The sequence below is a fragment of the Gymnogyps californianus genome, chromosome 6 (genome assembly GCF_018139145.2).
Source record: "Gymnogyps californianus isolate 813 chromosome 6, ASM1813914v2, whole genome shotgun sequence".
Taxonomy (NCBI): domain Eukaryota; kingdom Metazoa; phylum Chordata; class Aves; order Accipitriformes; family Cathartidae; genus Gymnogyps; species Gymnogyps californianus.
Window position 1 is genome coordinate 111,393 of NC_059476.1, and position 18,410 is coordinate 129,802.

At 39.7% G+C, this 18,410-nt stretch overlaps 2 protein-coding genes across 2 annotated transcripts in view; one reads left to right on the plus strand and one right to left on the minus strand.

Annotated features, from left to right (window-relative positions):
* The window catches only part of ALDH18A1 (aldehyde dehydrogenase 18 family member A1), a 148,437-nt gene that overhangs the window by 58,550 nt on the left and 71,477 nt on the right, over positions 1–18,410 (minus strand). The gene's annotated exons all lie outside the window — the stretch shown is intronic.
* Positions 4,726–18,410, plus strand: part of CFAP46 (cilia and flagella associated protein 46) — an 89,351-nt gene continuing 75,666 nt past the window's right edge. The window contains exons 1-8 of the mRNA XM_050899072.1: positions 4,726–4,774; positions 5,344–5,468; positions 6,460–6,591; positions 9,056–9,120; positions 9,647–9,811; positions 14,844–14,967; positions 16,951–17,045; positions 17,874–17,981. Of these exons, the coding sequence (XP_050755029.1) occupies positions 4,726–4,774; positions 5,344–5,468; positions 6,460–6,591; positions 9,056–9,120; positions 9,647–9,811; positions 14,844–14,967; positions 16,951–17,045; positions 17,874–17,981 (863 nt within the window). The remainder of the gene's footprint in view (positions 4,775–5,343; positions 5,469–6,459; positions 6,592–9,055; positions 9,121–9,646; positions 9,812–14,843; positions 14,968–16,950; positions 17,046–17,873; positions 17,982–18,410) is intronic.

Sequence of the window (18,410 nt, forward strand, 5' to 3'; positions counted from 1 at the left end):
CTCGTTCCGCTCGTTCCGCGGCTCCGGGCGGAAGGGCTTGCGGCCGCCCGAGGCGCTGCGGAAGGCGGGGAGGTCTGTGCTGTGGGCACCCTGCAGCGAGGGGCGTGAGCGGCGGCGGCCGTGTGGGCGGGCAGGCCCCTCGGAGACGGCGGCGTTCCTGCCGGGCGGCGGGCTTCCTTCTCTTAGCTGGGCCGGACGTGGCCCCGGGTACCAGTCGTCATCGTCATCAGCAAGCCCCGGAGACTCAATTTCTGTTTCTTGTGTCGTTATGGACAGGTTGGCAATGCAATAAGCTCACGGTCAGGCTGTACCAGTCAGTATGAACGTTGCCGTCGATGCCGCTGAGCGAGGATTTGCCCCACAAAATGCCGTGATGGGGCTCGGGTGTTCAGAGCTGAGAACGAGCCCTGACCGTGGCTGCAGGGAAAGGACTGGCGGCGGCGCTTCGCTTCAGAGCCGGGGGAGGGAGCAGCGTGCTTTGGCGTGAGCTTTCTGTTCTGGGGCCTCAGTGGTCGGCTGTCTTGCAGCGTGTCTCCTGAAGGATGGCAGGGGGCTTCCTGGCAGCTCTGCGTACTGCGCCAGTCTCCAGAGGCACGGTACTTGAAAGCATGGGCTTTTTCTTAGCATGCTAGCCTACAGTAGTATGGCATGGAGCTGCCTCTTTGCAAACTCGTCCCAGCAAAGAATGTAGAGACGCAACAACGTAAAGAGCTGTATGTTAGGAAGTAGACAACTAATGGTACAGCCCTGTAATGCTGACCACGTGCATAACCAACGATGTTGTTTCATAGCAAATCTTGGTATGTTATTTTTGTGGTAGAATTAAATATTCTGCCATAGTTATACAGTGCTTAATGTGTTGAGTTTTGCTTTTCTAAAGTAGCATGTTTAAAAGAGTTAATTTCAGGTAACTGTAGATACTATATGTTAAAAGATACTAGAAATTATCAGATGTTAATGTATTCATATTGTGGCATAATGATTGCCTTAGAGCAGTTCTGTGTAACATTGAACATGAGATACCCTATTCTGCTATCATTTACATAATATAAATTAAGTCACTAAGTAATCTTTTTTTTTTACATTATGTTACAGTGCATCGTTTGGTCTGCAGAGCTGCCTAGAGAGAAACACAGTATTTCAGTAATTCTAGACTTTTTATTACAAGCATTTCCATATGGTGGTTCAGACGGGAGAAGATTCTTAATTTCGACATAATGAAAATTCTTCTCAAACAAATGCCAGAGCTTAGTTAAAACCACACGCAGCTAATTCCTGGACGAGTTTGGCTTGTAAAGTTACAAGTTTTAATTTAAAATATTTTTGGAGGTACTTTTTGTGAGGTTCTTTTTCATGCAATATTTAGTTAAAGTCTGAAACTCACTGGCACAATATAATACAGATAACAAAAGTCTGCATGCGTTCAAAGAGTCAAATAAGGCAAATTCATGACAGAATGCATGTAAAAGATTATTAAAAACACAGGTACTGTAACAGGGCCAGATGCTCAAGATTGCTGGTCATGAGCTGTTGGAAGCTTAGGGGATTCCGTACTGAGGAAATACCGCAATACCCTGTTCTAAACTCTTCTTTAGCCTTCTGCTGTTCATCTCTGTCAAAGGAAAGCTAACTGGCTAGACCTTAGTTACATTCTTACGCTGTTCAGTAAGCGCTAGATTTTCATCAGAAGCAGAGATGGAGAAGAGATACGTTAAGCCATTATTTTTTTGGCAAGAAGTAATGACAGCACGGACAACAGATGCATTGTGTCATTGGATATTTCTTTATCATCTGCTGTCTCCTACTATCCCTAAAATACTTACTTCCACTCCTCAGTAGACTTACTGCTCCAGTGATTTGGTTATGAGTGCTTTCTAGAAACATATAATAAAAATTTAAATCCAAATAGATTGATTTAAACTCTTATTCAGAGAATTAAGAATGGAAATCAATTTCATACAAGTTATGCATTCATGATCATTTCTAAACAAAAGAATAAGATGCATAGTGTCTATAGATAATACTTCCAGTTTGTCTAAATCTCTTTGCTGCCTAGAAATTTTTTCTCCCCTTTGTTGCTGTTCTTTATGTGCATGCATGGTTTTATGTTAGTATGCAGCTTGGGGATAAATGGAACGTATATGTCTAGTCTCCTCAAGAGTCATACATGAATTCCAGGGTGCATCACGAGATGGGACAGCACCTGCAGTGCAGACAGTGCGGTTGGCCTTAAGCTCCCCTGAGGTACTTAGCGCAGAGCAGAAGGAAAGGAGCAACAGATGAGGAAATGTTACAGAAAACCACTTTTGTTCTCTCTTACATGTTAAAAAACCACACTACAGAAAAGCCCTTTGAGAAGGCTAAACTTGTAACACATGAAATGAGATGTTTGAGTGTGCAAACCAGAGCACGAAAGAGTCAGGAAGTAATTTGGGGATAATACAGCCAGACTCTTAGCACACGTATTTCATGAGGATGAATAATAAATGGAGTAATTTGAGACCTTTATATTATTGTGGTGCCATTTTGGTTATTATCTACATTTCAGGAGTGCTTCTTCCTGAGTCAGTATGTGTAGAGCTTCCACATCTTGATTTTTATATCAGGAGACATTAGTCCTCCCTGTGTCTGGGATTCTGCCAAAGGACATCAAGAAGTGGCTGGACTGTAGCTGAGTCATGCACTAAGAGGTATGAAGTTTGGGTACAAACATTGTAAGCATATCATGGTGAGTCATAGTAAGCCATTGCCATAACTACCTAAAGTAATTACACAAGACCAATATATTGCTTTCTGCTTCAGAAATTGCCACAGGTTTGCTATAGGGTTTTCTTTCCTTGCCCACTTGAAGTTTTCAAGTGAGTTTTATTTCTGTTTATTAACATTCATGCAAGCAAGAGAGTTACATCATTTCGATGGACTGTGTGTACAGGAGTAGGTAGGAGAACAGGTAGAGAACAGGAAGGAGTCTACTGCTGAATTCTTTACAGGTCCTTGTATATATTTGTAATGTTTCCAATGCTTCATAAACTGAAGAATCTTCTACTGTTCTGAAATACACAGTATGTGTGACTTATTCAGTAGCTGGGCCTGCAGCGTAAGAATTTGTTGCACTTACCATTTGTATTTGTCACCCTTATGGCCTCTCCTAATACTCATCTTTCGTTCAGCTAAGGATGACTGCAAGACACATCTTTGGAAACTCACCAGCAATGCCACACTTCAGAATGATGTGTTCTGTCCATCGGGATTGGAACACCCTGCCAGTACAGAATTTCAATTTAGCTCGAAGTGCAAAGGGCTTAGGTTTAAAATTGGATTTATATATGTAAGCCTTTATGTTGTCTTCATGACTACGGTGATTTACCTCATAGAATCTGCCATGACTAAGCAGTTGAGGGGAAAACACGAAGGCCTGAACGTTTCATTTGGTATGTGCTGATGTCAGCGCGGTCAGGGAGCTTCCAGGTTTTTTTGACTGTATCTCTTTTCTGGACTGTTGTTCTCTGAAGGTTTATTTTTTTAAACCATAAAATTGTGCCTGGTGACATACAGTGAAATGAGTCTCGAAAGATAATTGTTCATACCCTAGCATATGGCTTCTTTCTGCACTGGCAGATACGATCCAGGTGTCCTTTGGCATTTTGTTCTGCTTGAGGCCAAAGCTTCAGTCACTGGTGGTGTGTGCTCTACTTCAAAACGTGTCATGTTAGAAGCTCTCAAGACAGGGACAAAAATTACTGGTGACAGCATTTCTTAGCAACGCTTTTATCTACAGGAAGCTGTCAGTCATTGCCTTTGTTCACCTGTGGCTGTCTGAGAAGTGGTTTTATGCAGTCTATGCTTAATAACGAAAGTGTGCCTTACATCCTTAAAGGCACTGACTTTTAGGGGGAGTAAGAGATCTGTGCCGTGGCGTAAGCCGCAGTAGTAACGCTGCTAAAAAGCAGTAGCGGTCTGTCCCGGAGGAAGATGTTTTCCCCTCCTTTCAGGCACAGACTCGGCTGCAGACCGCGCCAGCCCCTTGCGCGTTTGTAACGCCGGTTGCCGTGCCCGTTCCCTGGCGGGACAGAAGCAGGCCTGCCGCGGGGCGCGCCGCCTCCTCCTCCTCCTCCTCCTCCTCCGGCCGCGGCCCTCGCTCTCCCGCCCGCGGCCCTGCCTGGCGGCACCCGCGCCGCGGCCTCCTCGGCAGCGCCCCCCCCCCCGGGGCCGGCGGCAGCGCGCGGGGCGGGGCGGGGCGGCGGGCGCGGGTCCCGGTGCCGGCGGGGTCGTCCGTCCCCTGCAGTGAGGGAAGGAGGGCGGGAGGCAGGCCGGGGGCGGGCCGGGCCGGGCCGGCGCGCGTGTTGTGGGAGCGCTGCTAGGATACGCGCGCCGGCAGGAGCGGCCGGGGGGGTAACGGCACCCTGGGCGGCGGCGGGCGCGGAGGAGCAGGAGGGCCGGAGGCCGGGTTCGGGGAGGTGGGGGCCGGGGCGGCAGCGGCACCGCCGGCGGCCGGCCTGTCCCCGCGTCGCCGGGCGGACACCTCCCGCAGCCGGTTCTGTCGGTTGTCCGGCGGCGCTTTGGGAAGGTCTCGTCGGCACACGCCTGCCCAAAGCCTGGTGCCCGCGTCGCAGAGCTGCCCCGCGCCTCGCGGGGTGAAGCGGCCTCCGTGGCGGCCGCGGCCCGCCCGCGGAGTGGGGTGCGGCGGGAGGGAGCCGCGCCGGGCGGCGCCGGGCGGTGTGCGGGATGGAGCCGGCCGTCAGGGAGCGGCTGTGGGCCGCAGAGAGCCGCCGCGGTAAGGGCGCCCGGCGGTTGCGAAATTTTGCCCGTCTTTAAAAATAAGTAACATAAAAACCGCGCTTTAAACACGAAAACGGCTTGATCTTGATCTGTTTTGTTTCTAAATCTACGGAAAACGTATTCTTCCTCTGAACGCTTTAAACGTGCTTCTTAGCTATGGAAAGAAGTAACTGCTGTACTGTTCCCAATTTAATCTAGTTTTCTTCCAGTCAGGTTTACTTCATATAACAGCTTTAAGGATCTAATCTCGAATTTCTGTGTCAACAGAAAGAGTACTGTTGACTTCAGGGAACTGTGAATCAGGCCTTCAAAGTAGTTCACTTTCTTGTGTGCTAACATTAGTGATTTTAAATTGTAAGAGAGTCATTAATGCTTCGTCTTACAACTGTGGCTGCCTTTGAACAACATTTGTTTGACGTTATTTTCCTCAAACATTCATAACTTATTTCTGTAAGGGAGAAGCAGGGTGCCATATAGTTAATTTGAAATAATGCAGTGATGTCTGTCAGTCCACCTTGAAGCACAAATTATCTGTTACTTTCTTTATTCCTTTTTTTACTTTAGATGTTCAGGCTTTGAAGAATGCTTATGAGTTGATCAAGTCAGCCAGTCAAGGAAAATCTGCACTTGACTCATCAGATGACTTCAGCACCGACTTATATGTTTTATGTGCTGAACAAGCATTCCAGGTTTGTAATTTAGGCAGTTTATCTGTATTGAATAAAAACATTTGTATGACATATTGTATTTACAGTTGTTAAAGTTACTACTTAAAAATATTCTCAGAAGTACCTGTGAAAAACATTACACTCTTCTGGTTTTGGAGAACAGTTGTATAAATGTGCATTTTCAGTTAAAACTTGGCTTCTAAATTATCACTTCTTTATAATCAGTCAGCAAACTGTGGTTTGTGAAGTTTGTAATTAGACCAAAATATGCAAGGTATACCATAGTAATATAAAATAGTTTGCCATGCCTGTTTTCTCTTGTTATGGAAAACTAATGTTAGCAGTTTGGTTATGACTGAAGAAAACGTGTTTGTGAACAGTCCCTGCTGGGCAAAAGATAAAAGGTGACATTCTGATTACGAAAGATTGTAGCTAATTGAGCTGACTTCTATAAAATGTGGTAGAGGTTCTTAATTTTGAAGTATTTTTTAATTTTCAGTCCATGGGTACAAGTGATTGGATTTCAAGCAGATAGAGTTTCTAATAAAACAATTTTTTTTTCCCAAGCTGCAAGCCATTCAAATTCTATCTGTTGTCTGAAAATTGAGGTGCAGCACTGACATCCATAGAAAATCCTGCGGGCTGATATCCGTCCTTTTAAAAAAAAATTCTACTAAGAATTTTGCCTTTATGTTAACAATTCTGTTAATGGCTATTAAAAAAGGAAACTTTTTTTGTATACTGTAAGGGATTCTGTGACTGAGTGACGCAGAAGCTTTGATAAATAAAGGAGCTATTTTTCTATACATTTGGAATGACAAAAGTCTAGCTTTAAATTTTAATAAATCTTAATGGGTTTGTACCAGATCTGATACACAGCTTTATGGAATATTGTTTGCATACTGGTATGCAGTTAGATGTTACACTTTGAGTAGGCATGCATTTTTAAAAACTAACAATTCTTAAGTATTTGTTGCATTTTTGAATATTAAAATGCCTTTTTTGGTCGTAGCTGGGATATCTGGAAATGAGCAGTGACTGTCTACAGATGTATTTTAAAGGAAGATTTCCTGTGAATCAGTTTCTTGGCAGAGCATATTTGTGCCAAGGCCAGTTGCACGCTCCACTCTCTACAGATAATTTGGTGAGAAATTATGAAGGTTGCATTATATTAAGCCAGTTTTTAAGAGTATTTCTTCCTAGGTTTTTATGTATTGCTTTCAGTCATTTAAAATACACAAGGGTAATCAGGGCTGTGGGAAAAATCAAAGGAAAATATATTAACAGGTAGTTTGGGAGTAAACAGAACTTACCAGCTGAATTAGACTAATATTGCAAATACTTTGGGGAGGAAAAAAAAAGAATGCTTCCAAATTTTTCAGACAGTCAATTGTTATAAAGTCAACCTTTTCACTTTTTACATCGATATGATACTTTCAGACCAAATTTAGCTGTAACTGGTAAAACAATTACCAGTTTTATTCAGGATCACACTAGGCATTTCACAGAATCGTAGGAAATGGAGGACTAAAGGGGCCCTCAGAGAGGTTGTACAGTTCATTTCTCTCCTGTGGCAGTGTGCTTCCACCACGGATCAGTAACCTTTCCATGTAGTACTTTGGATGTGGCTTTTTGAAATGAGAGATGAAGCTTTCTGGTAGCAACTCAGCAGGATACTTCTGCTTCTAAAAGCTTCTGTGTGTTACTGTTCAGTGACACCGTGTCCGTACATGATGAGCACTTCTTACATACTGCTGAATTTAAAATGGAGTGGAATCAGTTTTCTGTCTTCAGTATTTCACTTGTCCTTGTACTGTGGTCAGTCAGCTTTGACAATTTGTCAATGATATCTGACCCCTTAAAATAGGCTTAACAGATGTTTGTGTTATTTGTGTTCACAAATTTCCCTGACAGATGATGCCGTAGTTTCTTTGAATAATGTGTTTGAATTAACTTTCAAGCTAGAATCTTTTCCCTATTGTGTCATCTGTACTTTCTCTGCCTTCTCTGAGCACGTGTGCAGAACAACTGATCAGTGGTCCCTTTAAAACTTTGTACACATTTGTAAAGTATTTTCTAATGTCCAGTTAGCCTTTTACGTTTCTAAATTAAACTGTTCTGTGATATTTTCTAAATCTCAGCCAAATTTTGCTGTTTTCTTCTTGACTCTTGCTAGCTTCTTAGAAGTTAAGAACCGTCCCAGTATGTGCAATCCTAGCTTGGTTCCTTGTGCTGTGTGTTGTAATGTGCTTTTAAGATACACTTTGTATCAGTTGTAAAGTTTTTTCACTGCTGTGTTCCTAGATCATTTATGAAAATAGGAGTGGCACAACATCTCACGCTGTATGACCAGTAATCATCATTCACTTAGAAAAGATAAATTGGTCCTTATTTTGGTTTCCATCCTAAGGAATCCTTCTTAGCTGATTAAGATGCTTGTGTTCTTAAGGGCCAAGTGCAACTTTTCTACTTTAGTATCTAATACCTCTCAGGCTCTTCATCCTGTTTTTCAGTTTATCTAGGCAGTTCCCGCTCATTGCTCAATAGCCTTCTTATGCCAGTCCCAGAGTCCCATAAATCAGTCCCAGCTCTCTTGGAGTTTTTAGTTATTCTGTTCTGTCTCACTATAGAGAGCCCTCTGGTGTCATCCCCTTCCTGCCCATCCAGTTCCACCTCTGCTTTGCCATTTCCACTGCGTCTTTCTCTTAGGCTTTCAAAAGTCCCTTTTTATGATCCCATCCATCTTCTTTACACCCTCCCTTCAGGTATTTGTACATACTGATGAGATCCCCCCTGAGCCGCCTTCTCCAGGCTAAACAGTCCCAGCTCTCTCAGCCTTTCCTCATGTGAGAGATGCTCCAGTCCTTCATCTTTGCAGCCCTTCGTTGGACTCTCGCCACAGCGTCCATGTCTCTCTCATACTGGGGAGCCCAGAACTGGGCCGAGCACTCCAGGTGTGGCCTCACCAGTGCTGAGTAGAGGGGAAGGATCACCTCCCTCGACCTGCTGGCAACACTCCTCCTAATGCAGCCCCCATTAGCCTTCCTTATGGCGAGGGCACATTGCTTTCTCGTGTTCAACTTGGTGTCCACCAGGACCCCCGGGTCATCCTCTGAAAAGCTGCTTCCCAGCTGCTTTAATGATAAAAAGAGCATGCCTGACACACCATTCAGTTGACAAATTCTTGTTGGAGCTTTTCTGAAGAAAATAATACCTCAAGTTTTTTAATGGGACAAACGAGTTTTGGGGTTTTTTTTCCTGGCTTTGCTCTTGGACGTTTCTGAGCTTTCTTTGCTGAAAGCTTAGACAGTATGCAGCTTTGCAGTTTTGGAAAATTTCAGTCCTGATAATTAAAGTTTGGCAGAAATGAAAGAAACTGAAAATATAGTCTTAAAATTTGAAATCAGGAAAGCATAGTAATAGGCAATGCTACCGATTTTTAGTTATTCTGTTTCTATGGTAGCAACTTATTATGGCAGTATGTTTTATTTGAGATTGGTCTGAAAATAAAAATTATGAGATGTGAACATAATGAAATAGGAAAATAATGTACTGATTTATAAAAGCCACGTTCAGATTGCATTAACAATTTTTTTGTTCTGTTCTAGGAAGAATTTGAAAAGTTTGTGCTGTTTTTTATGAAGGCGATAGATTTTGCCACCCAGGATCGAAGGTCGGCCCTACTAATAGGATTAACTCTTTAAATCTCAGGAAACGTTATTGAGTTAGGTTTTCATAGTTGTTTGTCTCAGATTTTTCACTAGGTAGTCTGGCGTTGTGTTGTTTGGGGTTTTTTTGCTTTTGTAGATTTTCCTTCCATTTTGTTACTGCACTTCTGTAACTGCTGCGCGTGCTGCAACAATATAAGAGTACTGAACGGTCTTAAATAGACGGGATGAATCAGCCCGTTTAAGGCTGGTAGATATCTCTGAGCGTTTCTTCCCCTTTTATATTCTGACTTTGTAGAAGGAAAGCTCCATGTTAGCTTAAAGTGGTTAATTACTGGGTAGAGTGTAGTTGCAAGAGTTATCGTATTCTTATGCTTTACTTGTGTTCTCAGTTCTTAGTCAGGATTGATTCTTGTCTGAGCACATAGGAAAAGTTCCAGTTTTTGCTTCTTAGATAAACATAAAATTACAGACTCTTTTAAGACACTTCTAAGTCCATGAAATACTAAATTCTTGATTCTTGTTTTTCAGATATTATTTTTTGATATATAATGCCTCAGTTCTTTATTGGCAACTTGTGAGGCCGTATCTTAAGCCTGGATTCCGCTATTGTCTTATTCCCAGCCTTTCTCAGATTGTTAAAGCGTTAAACCAAACTGAAGAGCAAGACAATGAATGGAGAGCAGAACTCATGATGTAAGTTTAACTGTATTTTTTCATATGGGCATTCTGTAGTCCTCTTGTACACGTGGCTGCCACCTGAGGTAGTCTTTAGTAATGTCTATTTCTTTGGTAACATTGTAGACACATTTATTGTGGAAAGCTTAATTCATAACTTTTTAAAGATACATAAATGTACACTTAACATAAAAGGTGCTTCATTTTAATATTTACTTTGAGGTTAAAATTTTAGTGGCAGAGGCAGTTAGGCCCTAGGTCCTATCTGAAGTATCACAGTCATTTTGGATGTAGTGTTTGAGTCATTGCTTATGTGCAGTTCTTTTAAGTGAGGAGAAAGACAAACTCCCATTTTCTTTAAGAACTATTTTCTTCAGGTAAAGAAACGTAACCTTTAAATAGATAAACAAAGATCTCTTCTGTCCTCTGATCCCTGAAGAGAAAGAAACAGCCTGGTAAGTTTGTGAGAACGTGTTCAGGATACCTTCTAATTTCCTCCTTCTTCATTATGAAGATTTTATATATATTGACCTAAGTTATCTTTCCTACTGGTTTTTCCTCGTTAACCCATAACTGTATGTTGAAATGAAACTTTATGAAAAATCAGTGAGCAAAATAAGTGTATTGCAAATACAGCAATTAAGAATACCGAGATGAGTTGTCATCAGTAGTGATGTGGTTTTTATATGTCAGTCACGTGCTTTAATGTGCAATTTGGTACTGTATGGTTCTTATCAGTGTAATTAGTTTAGATCAAGCTTTTTCGTTTCTAATTAATATTATATACGGTTTTCTTCAGTATAAAATTAAAAGCTGTCCCTGCTAATTTAGATATACTGCTTGGCCTAATGTTTCAAAGCATAAATGAAATAGGTCTTCTTTTAACCAGTCTTACGCAAAATGAGAGCTCAAAAGTTACGAAAAGGAGAATAACTTGCATAAACAAGGCTATTAAGATTTAAACCAACAGGTTTTCTTTCTGGGAATTAAGGAAGGGAAGTAGATTGTTATTCGAGAGTTAAACCTCCCAATAAGGTGAATTCACAGAATATCTTTAAGTATTATGCAAAAAATTTAGAATTAAAAGTCTAATAATTTTTAGGGAAGAGATTAGTAATCTAGGGTTGGATAACAATGCCTTCCGAATTTATGTCTGTCATAAATGAAGTTTGTCAGCCAATTTCAGGTTTTATTTAGGAAATATATAGGTTTTTCTGCATACATACTGTTCGGAAGTGTGTATAGTTTAATTTACACTGAATTAAATAATGAATTTTAGTCAGAATCTTTAGCAATTGATACTTCACTGAAGACAAGTCGTGGCTGAAGAAGTACGTGGTAGTTATTTTCCCCATTTCAAGGATGTTCTTATCAAGCATGACTGAAAGTCCTTATTGCTTGTATAAGGAAATGAAAAATGCAACCTGATTAAATGTAATTTTAAAAGATAGGTACAAATACAGAGGTTTTAAATAGACATGTATGTTGTTATTTTCTGCTATAGCTGCTGGGTTTTAAGTGACTGAATAAATTAACGCTTTTTGATATGTTGCCTTTTAAATACATTTTTCCATAATAAGAATAGCAGAAAGGTACATGTTCGCGTATTATACAATATGCTTAAATAATTATCAGTGTATCTATTGAAAATATCCTTGTTTGTTTGAGCTATGTATGAGTGGTCTAAATCTGACTTCCCGTTGCGTGTTGAACAGTGTATACAATGACACCCGCACACTTATTTTTCAGACATCGTCAATGGGTTGTTCAGATGGTAGATTTTATTTTTATATTTAAAAGTGGTCACTTCTGCTAAGAAAAAATATGTGTGAAGGAGTTTTCTTCAGACAGAGTAGGGAATTTTAGCAAAATAGTCTTGGAAACTATTTTCCTAGGAGGTGTGGGATCCTAGTTAAAAGATTAGTTTTCCTGTAATTCTTTAGAATGTGAGAGCCTTTGACAATGGAGGTTGACTAAATTGCTTGAGTTAACAGTCCTGGGTTATAACAAAGCATACATTTTCTCAGTGAAAGGCCCCTGGTTCTGCCATCTTCACAGAACAGTTGAGGTTGGAAGGGGCCTCTCAAGATCACCTAGTCCAACCGTCCTGCTCAAGCATCTTGGTACAATGTAGTTGATAGTTGAGAGCAGTGTGTCATTTTTTTATGGAGTGGCTACATATATTTAAGGCTGATACTGTCTTCTTTTGAGGGTATAATTGTATAAATTATGTGTGTGCGCAGATTATTGTATAATTTTGATTAATCTAACTGAAAGACTTAAATGATTAATTGCTTGACTTAGATTAGAAGTGAGGCCATTTCCTCTCGTCCTATCGCTTGTTACTTGGGAGAAGAGACCAACACCCACCTCGCTACCACCTCCTTTCAGGTATCTGTAGAGAGCAATAAGGTCTCCCCTCAGCCTCCTTTTCTCCAGACTAAACAACCCCAGTTCCCTCAGCCGCTCCTCATAAGACCTGTTCTCTAGACCCTTCACCAGCTTCGTTGCCCTTCTTTGGACATGCTCCAGCACCTCAGTGTCTTTCTTGTAGTGAGGGGCCCAAAACTGAACACAGTATTCGAGGTGTGGCCTCACCAGTGCCGAGTACAGGGGGACAATCAGTTTCCTAGTCCTGCTGGCCACGCTATTTCAGTTTTGTATGTTAAGTTTTTCTAAAATAAATCTAAAGAACAAATTTTAAAGCATCTGAACTGATAGTATCTGATTTGCAATCTCTGATTTCAGTTCATATTTTACTGAGATACAGATTTTAAGAGAAAGAGCTATCTGTTAGATAATGTCAAGTCTTTACTAGTGAGAACAGATGTTTCTGGATTGAGCAGCACATGTAGGCTAAGATATTCATAAGTCTGTGGTCAGTAAGGAAAAGTAATGTTAGAAAGTAACCTAGTCAACACACAGACAGATTTATTGCATCTTCAGTATTTAATTTCAATGAAAGAAACAACAAATAATATCCAACACTTCAGTAAAAATAAATCACAAGAAAAATAATGTTGGTTGAGGAGAAAATTATTGTTAATGGGAAACTTTGAGACTTAGAATGCACAGTGGAACTGAACCAAGGGTAAAGGTATCTATTTTCACAAGCTATTCCAAAAGTTTAAGACCAAGTTCATCACACAGGTACTATGTTGCTTCAAAAAAAAAAACCCTCACAGATGACGTCTGGAATAATCCTGACAGATGATGTCTAGAGATACAGCATATACCTTAGGATTGCAAGTTAATTCGGGTGGGAAGGGACCTCATGAGATGGGTAATCCATCTCCTGCTCAAAGCTGGGTCAACTGTGGGGTCAGGCTTAGGACTTTATCCAGTCAGGTCTGGAAGCAGTCAAGGATGGAGACTGCATAACCTCTCTGAGCTGCAGCAGCTCTGCTTGACTGTCCTCATGGGGAGAAAGTTTTTGTTTATTACCACTCTGAACCTCTCTTGTTTCAATGTACACCCATTGTCACTTGTCTTTGTGGCATGTGCCTTAGTAAAGAGCCTGGGTCCATCTTCTCAGTGACCTGCCTCCCTGTAGGGACGTGCCTCCGTGATCTACTGTCTGTGCTCCTGTTAAGAGAGACCAGGATGCTGTCGGCCACCTTCGGTTCCAGAGCACACTGCTGGCTGGTGTTCAGTTGGCTGTCCACCAGGACTCCCAGGTCCTTTTCAGTAGATCTGCTTTACTGAATTTTTTTAATGTTTCAGCAGGCACAAGGCCTAGGAGACCTTTCTGGTGAAGGCTGAGGCAAAGGTGGCATCGAGTCTCAGCTCTCATCTTCTAATTTACAGAAAGTTAGAAAAGAGATATTTTTGTAATACCTGATTCTGCTAGTAAATTAATGTTGTTGGTAATTTTACTTTTAGAACTGCACTGAATGTTTTGTTTCCTAAGCAAAATTAAAATGGAAGTCAAAAAAACCCCACAATCAGCCCAGTGTGCTATCGGTACTATTATACACATTTGCATTATTACCAATTATTTGATAATAATTGGTAATAAATGGTGTATCAATATCAATGTATTACCATTCTTACATTTCCTGAGTAAAGCTGGAGCATAAACCTTGAGATATCTCTTCTGGGAGAAACAGTTTTATGTGCAAAATGAAGAGTGTCCATGTAATTTTTCAAGGTCAGACAACCTTTTCTCAGAGATGTTTTGGTCTACTATTCTACAGACCGTTTCCAGTTCCTGTTACACTTCTGTCACAGTTTTTTCCTTTCTCTTTGTGAACTTTTCTATTTCTTTGGTCTATGACTGATGGTTTATGGCTATGCAGCATTTTCTTTATAAACTGAAACTGGAGGGAAATAAAAAAGTAACAAAACATTCCAAACGGTATGCTAAAGGTTATCTAGAATACCATGCATGCAGTTTTTTTGTACCAAACATACTCTTGCTGAGGTATTGATGAGAACCAGCAAGTGCACACAATGTGTTTGTGTTATAAAACTAATGGTAGCATTTATTTTTTCTTACATTTGTATTTATTTTTTGAATATTTTAAATTATTATTATTATTGTTGTTGTTGTCAATTTATTTCATGGAATCACAGGCTCTTTTTCAGTTAAATCAGATAAAGTGTTGAAAATCCAGTAGATATGTTGCAATTTCCAACATGAATAGTTTTCTTTTGCTAGATGGCGTTGAAATACTAGCCTTTCCAGTAGTTAAGGGAGAATCTTCGAATACATCTCTCAGAAATGTTTTTCTTATACAACTTTAAATTATTAATTGTTTTAATTCCAGGTGTCCTGTTGAGAAAAGTTTTCACAAAAATCTCCTTTTCCAAGATAATTTTTGTTGTCTGCAATAAATTTATGTTAACAGCTGTAAATCTCCAGAAGAAACAAAGACATAGAAGTTAGAGGATATCTTTTGTGTTGAGTCAATGGTTTATAGCACTAATCGCTTGTACTGCATTTAGGAGTGGTACCTTGAATATAAAGAGTCTCTTGAAAAAATATAAGTAAGAATTATTTCAGAAAGCATTAATAAATATTTAATACAAATATTTATTTGATCTGCAGAAATTTACTTGAGTGCTTCCTCGATGCTTCAAAACTGAAAGAAGCGAAAGAGTTTTCATCTACTGCAGCAATCTTTATTAAGGAAAATGTTCCAGATAAATACTCTCAAATATTTTCTCTAATGGTAATGCTGTAAAATATTTTAAACTCTCAGTAAGACAGGAGCTTTCTCTACATTTCATAAGATCATAGTTATAATTGTTAAATATGTTGTTTCCTTCATTTAGATTTTGTGAGCTACCAAACGATACAGTAGATATGCAGAGATTTTTACAATTTGTATATTTTTGATACTTGTCCTGGTTTCGGCTGGGACAGAGTTAATTTTCTTCTTAGTAGCTGCTACAGTGCTGTGTTTTGGATTTAGAGTGAGAATGATGTTGATAACACTCCGATGTTTTAGTTGTTGCTAAGTAGCACTTATCTTCAGCCAAGGACTTTCCAGTTTCCCGTGCTCTGCCAGTAAGCAGGTGTGCAAGAAGCTGGGAGGCAGCAAAGCCGGGGCAGCTGACTTGAACTAGCCAAAGGGGTATTCCATACCATGGAACGTCATGCCCAGTATATAAACAGGGGGGAGTTGGCCGGGAGGGGCGGATCGCGGCTCGGGAACTAACTGGGCATCGGTCAACGAGTGGTGAGCAATTGCATTGTGCACCACTTGCTTTGTATAGTTTAATTCTTTTAGTATTGCTATTGTCATATTATTATTATTATCATTATCATTGTTTTTCATTCCTTTCTGTCCTATTAAACTGTCTTTATCTCAACTCACGAGTTTTTTTTCCTGATTCTCTCCCCCATCCCAGGGGTGGGGGGGGGCAGTGAGCGAGCGGCTGCGTGGTGCTTAGCTGCCGGCTGGGGTTAAACCACGACAATACTATAAGCTAAAGAGCTCCCTACTGCTCCGTGTTATTTTAATACAACATAATATCATGCTAACCCTAAAAATTCTGTTTGGGAATAATTACTATTAACACAGAAGGTGTAGTGGGTGCAACTTAATGTGCCATATGCCATTGAGAGCATATTTAGCATCTGTTGACTTTTCTCATGCTGATAAATACTTAAATGACCCAACTTGAACCCTATAAATAGTTCTGGGAATCGGAGCATACGACAATAGTTCACATTTCTTGCTTGCCCTTAATTTGGGAAATAAGAGGGTGAAGACAAATGTGGCAAAAGCAGAAACAGGCAAATAAAACTTGCAAGTTGCATGCAGTCATATTTTCTTTCATTCTGCCACACTGTCTATTGTCTTTTTCTGTCCACTCCCAATCACTGCATTTCAAGAGCGTATGTTTATAATATAAAGTTTTCTAACAGTTGAATTAAGAGAACCAATATACAACCTTCTAGAGGTGCGATATTAATGAAGCAATATCATTTAGGCAAGCTCAAAATGACTTTTGTATTTTTTAGAGGCAGTGTTGAGCAAAGCTATTTGACAGTAGCCTTAAACAGAAGAATAAAGTAGTTCTAAAATTGTACTTGGGCTGTGTGTGTCAGCAGGGCTACAGAAGTATGATCCACACTATTGAGTGCTTTAGTAACAGCGTACTTAAGTCCTGCAAAACTTATTGTTCGAGTACAGCTTCAGTAATCAGTATTGACTGCTATGGGCAGTCAGTGAGAGAGAGTCAGAAGAAATGATGTGTACACATTTAATGTGTAACTCTACAGTTAAATTGAAGTAACTACAGTTTATTGTAATTTCTTCATAATATTTTTTGTTATATATAATTTATTGTTACAGATAAATTTGAATAGGGCTCATTTCTCGTAGCTGGATGAGATGATTTCAGAATGAGTGCTATCAAAGGGTGTTATTAAAAATGCATTAATTAGAATTCTAACTCAGATGTTAGTTCCACATTTAGATTTCTGCTATTACTTCTGATCCTCACTATGTGAAGATTAATATAGCTCTACTGGGTGATCTTTGTGGTATCTATGCAGAACAGCATAGATTATCGTAGTAGCCTCACTGCCCTTAAAGTCCATGAAAAAGCCTACAGTCAACATACCTGCTTTATTTTAGCCCTGTTGAGTGTCTGTCCTTTGTTTGCTTATTTAGTCAATTAATAATTAAATTGTTATTTTATAGGTGTATCACAAACTAATGGATATTTCCCAGGTAGAGAAGGAAATACAAAATTCCATCCATTTTTCAGTTATTTATAAAATGCAGATGTTAAAATTGTAAGTATTAAAATGTATCCTTCCACTTGTACTTTGATGCTTGATATTACAGAGATAGGGTCAGGTTCTGATATCGCATACGCCAGCAGAAAAATCTACTGCAAAGATTAGTTTCTCAAAAGGAAAACTATAATGACAGTTTGGGTAGTAGCTGTCAGGCCTGTCTAGAGAACAGCCTCAGCTAAAAAGTGAGATAGTTCTTTGGGAATGTAGGGAATAGTGTGTTGTACAGATATTCTCAGGTGAAAGAATTTAAGAGATTGAAAGATATTTTTATATCCAACCGGAGAGTAAAGATGAGGTGGGGAAATCACACCTAAAATATAATGCATGAATCGCAAGAATGGGAAGCATAATACTTTTTAAACTTTTTAAATTTTAAAGACATAAAACAATTTTGAAAATTAGACTTCATAACAAAATCTCATTTTTTTTTCAATGTCTCAACACTTCCCCATTTTAAAAGTATTAATTCTTTTCTTAGTAACAGTGGATTAATTTATGTTGACATGATAGGAAAGGAGTTTTGCACACCATTTTTCTTTGCTTCTGAAATAAAATCTACTTTACCATCTGAAATATTAATTCTTATGCTAGAATGTTCTTTGTGCTTCGTATCCGGTTGTCTCTGAGTAGCTTACTTGGCATACTGAAGTAGGTTTGTTGATGTAATTTTTAAATTTTTTTCTTTGATATTTCAAAATCCAGGTATCCCACTGATACATTGGACTAAGAGCCATCCATTCTAAAGTTAGGAGAGTTGTTTCAAATTTTTAATGCAATAATATTTCTTGTGAAAAATTATGATCAATTCCTAATGTATTGCAGGCAGTGGGACACAAATGAATTTCCACGTGATGCCACCGCAAATCTGAATTCTTTATATGTACTTTTGAAACAATACGACGTACCTCCAGCATCTGTTCTTAGTGTGAAGTGAGTTTTACTTGTCATAGCCTCGTGAAAGTTGATGCTGAAGCTGATCCTGCTTCCACTGAAGTCTGTCAAAATTCCCATTGACCTTGAAGAGAGTGAACTTGTACTTAGTTATAATAGTTTGTGTTGCGTTAATGCTTAGGTCATCTTAAAAAAAGACAAAGGTCCTCTTAGGCTTTCTTAAAGAACCCAAGATTAAATATCTTCTTCCATATAGCTGTTTGTATAACATGTTTATATCTTTCCATAACCCTTTCTTGTTGATAAAATGAGATTTTTTAAAAGGTCTTAGAATTGACAAGTGCTTTTCAGACTTTAGTTCATTTTTGGCTTTTCTTGGGGCCCTTACCAATTCTTCAGCATAATTTTGAAATGCAGACTAAACTGAACTCTCTATTCCAGTAGTTATATCACAGCTGTTACATATGG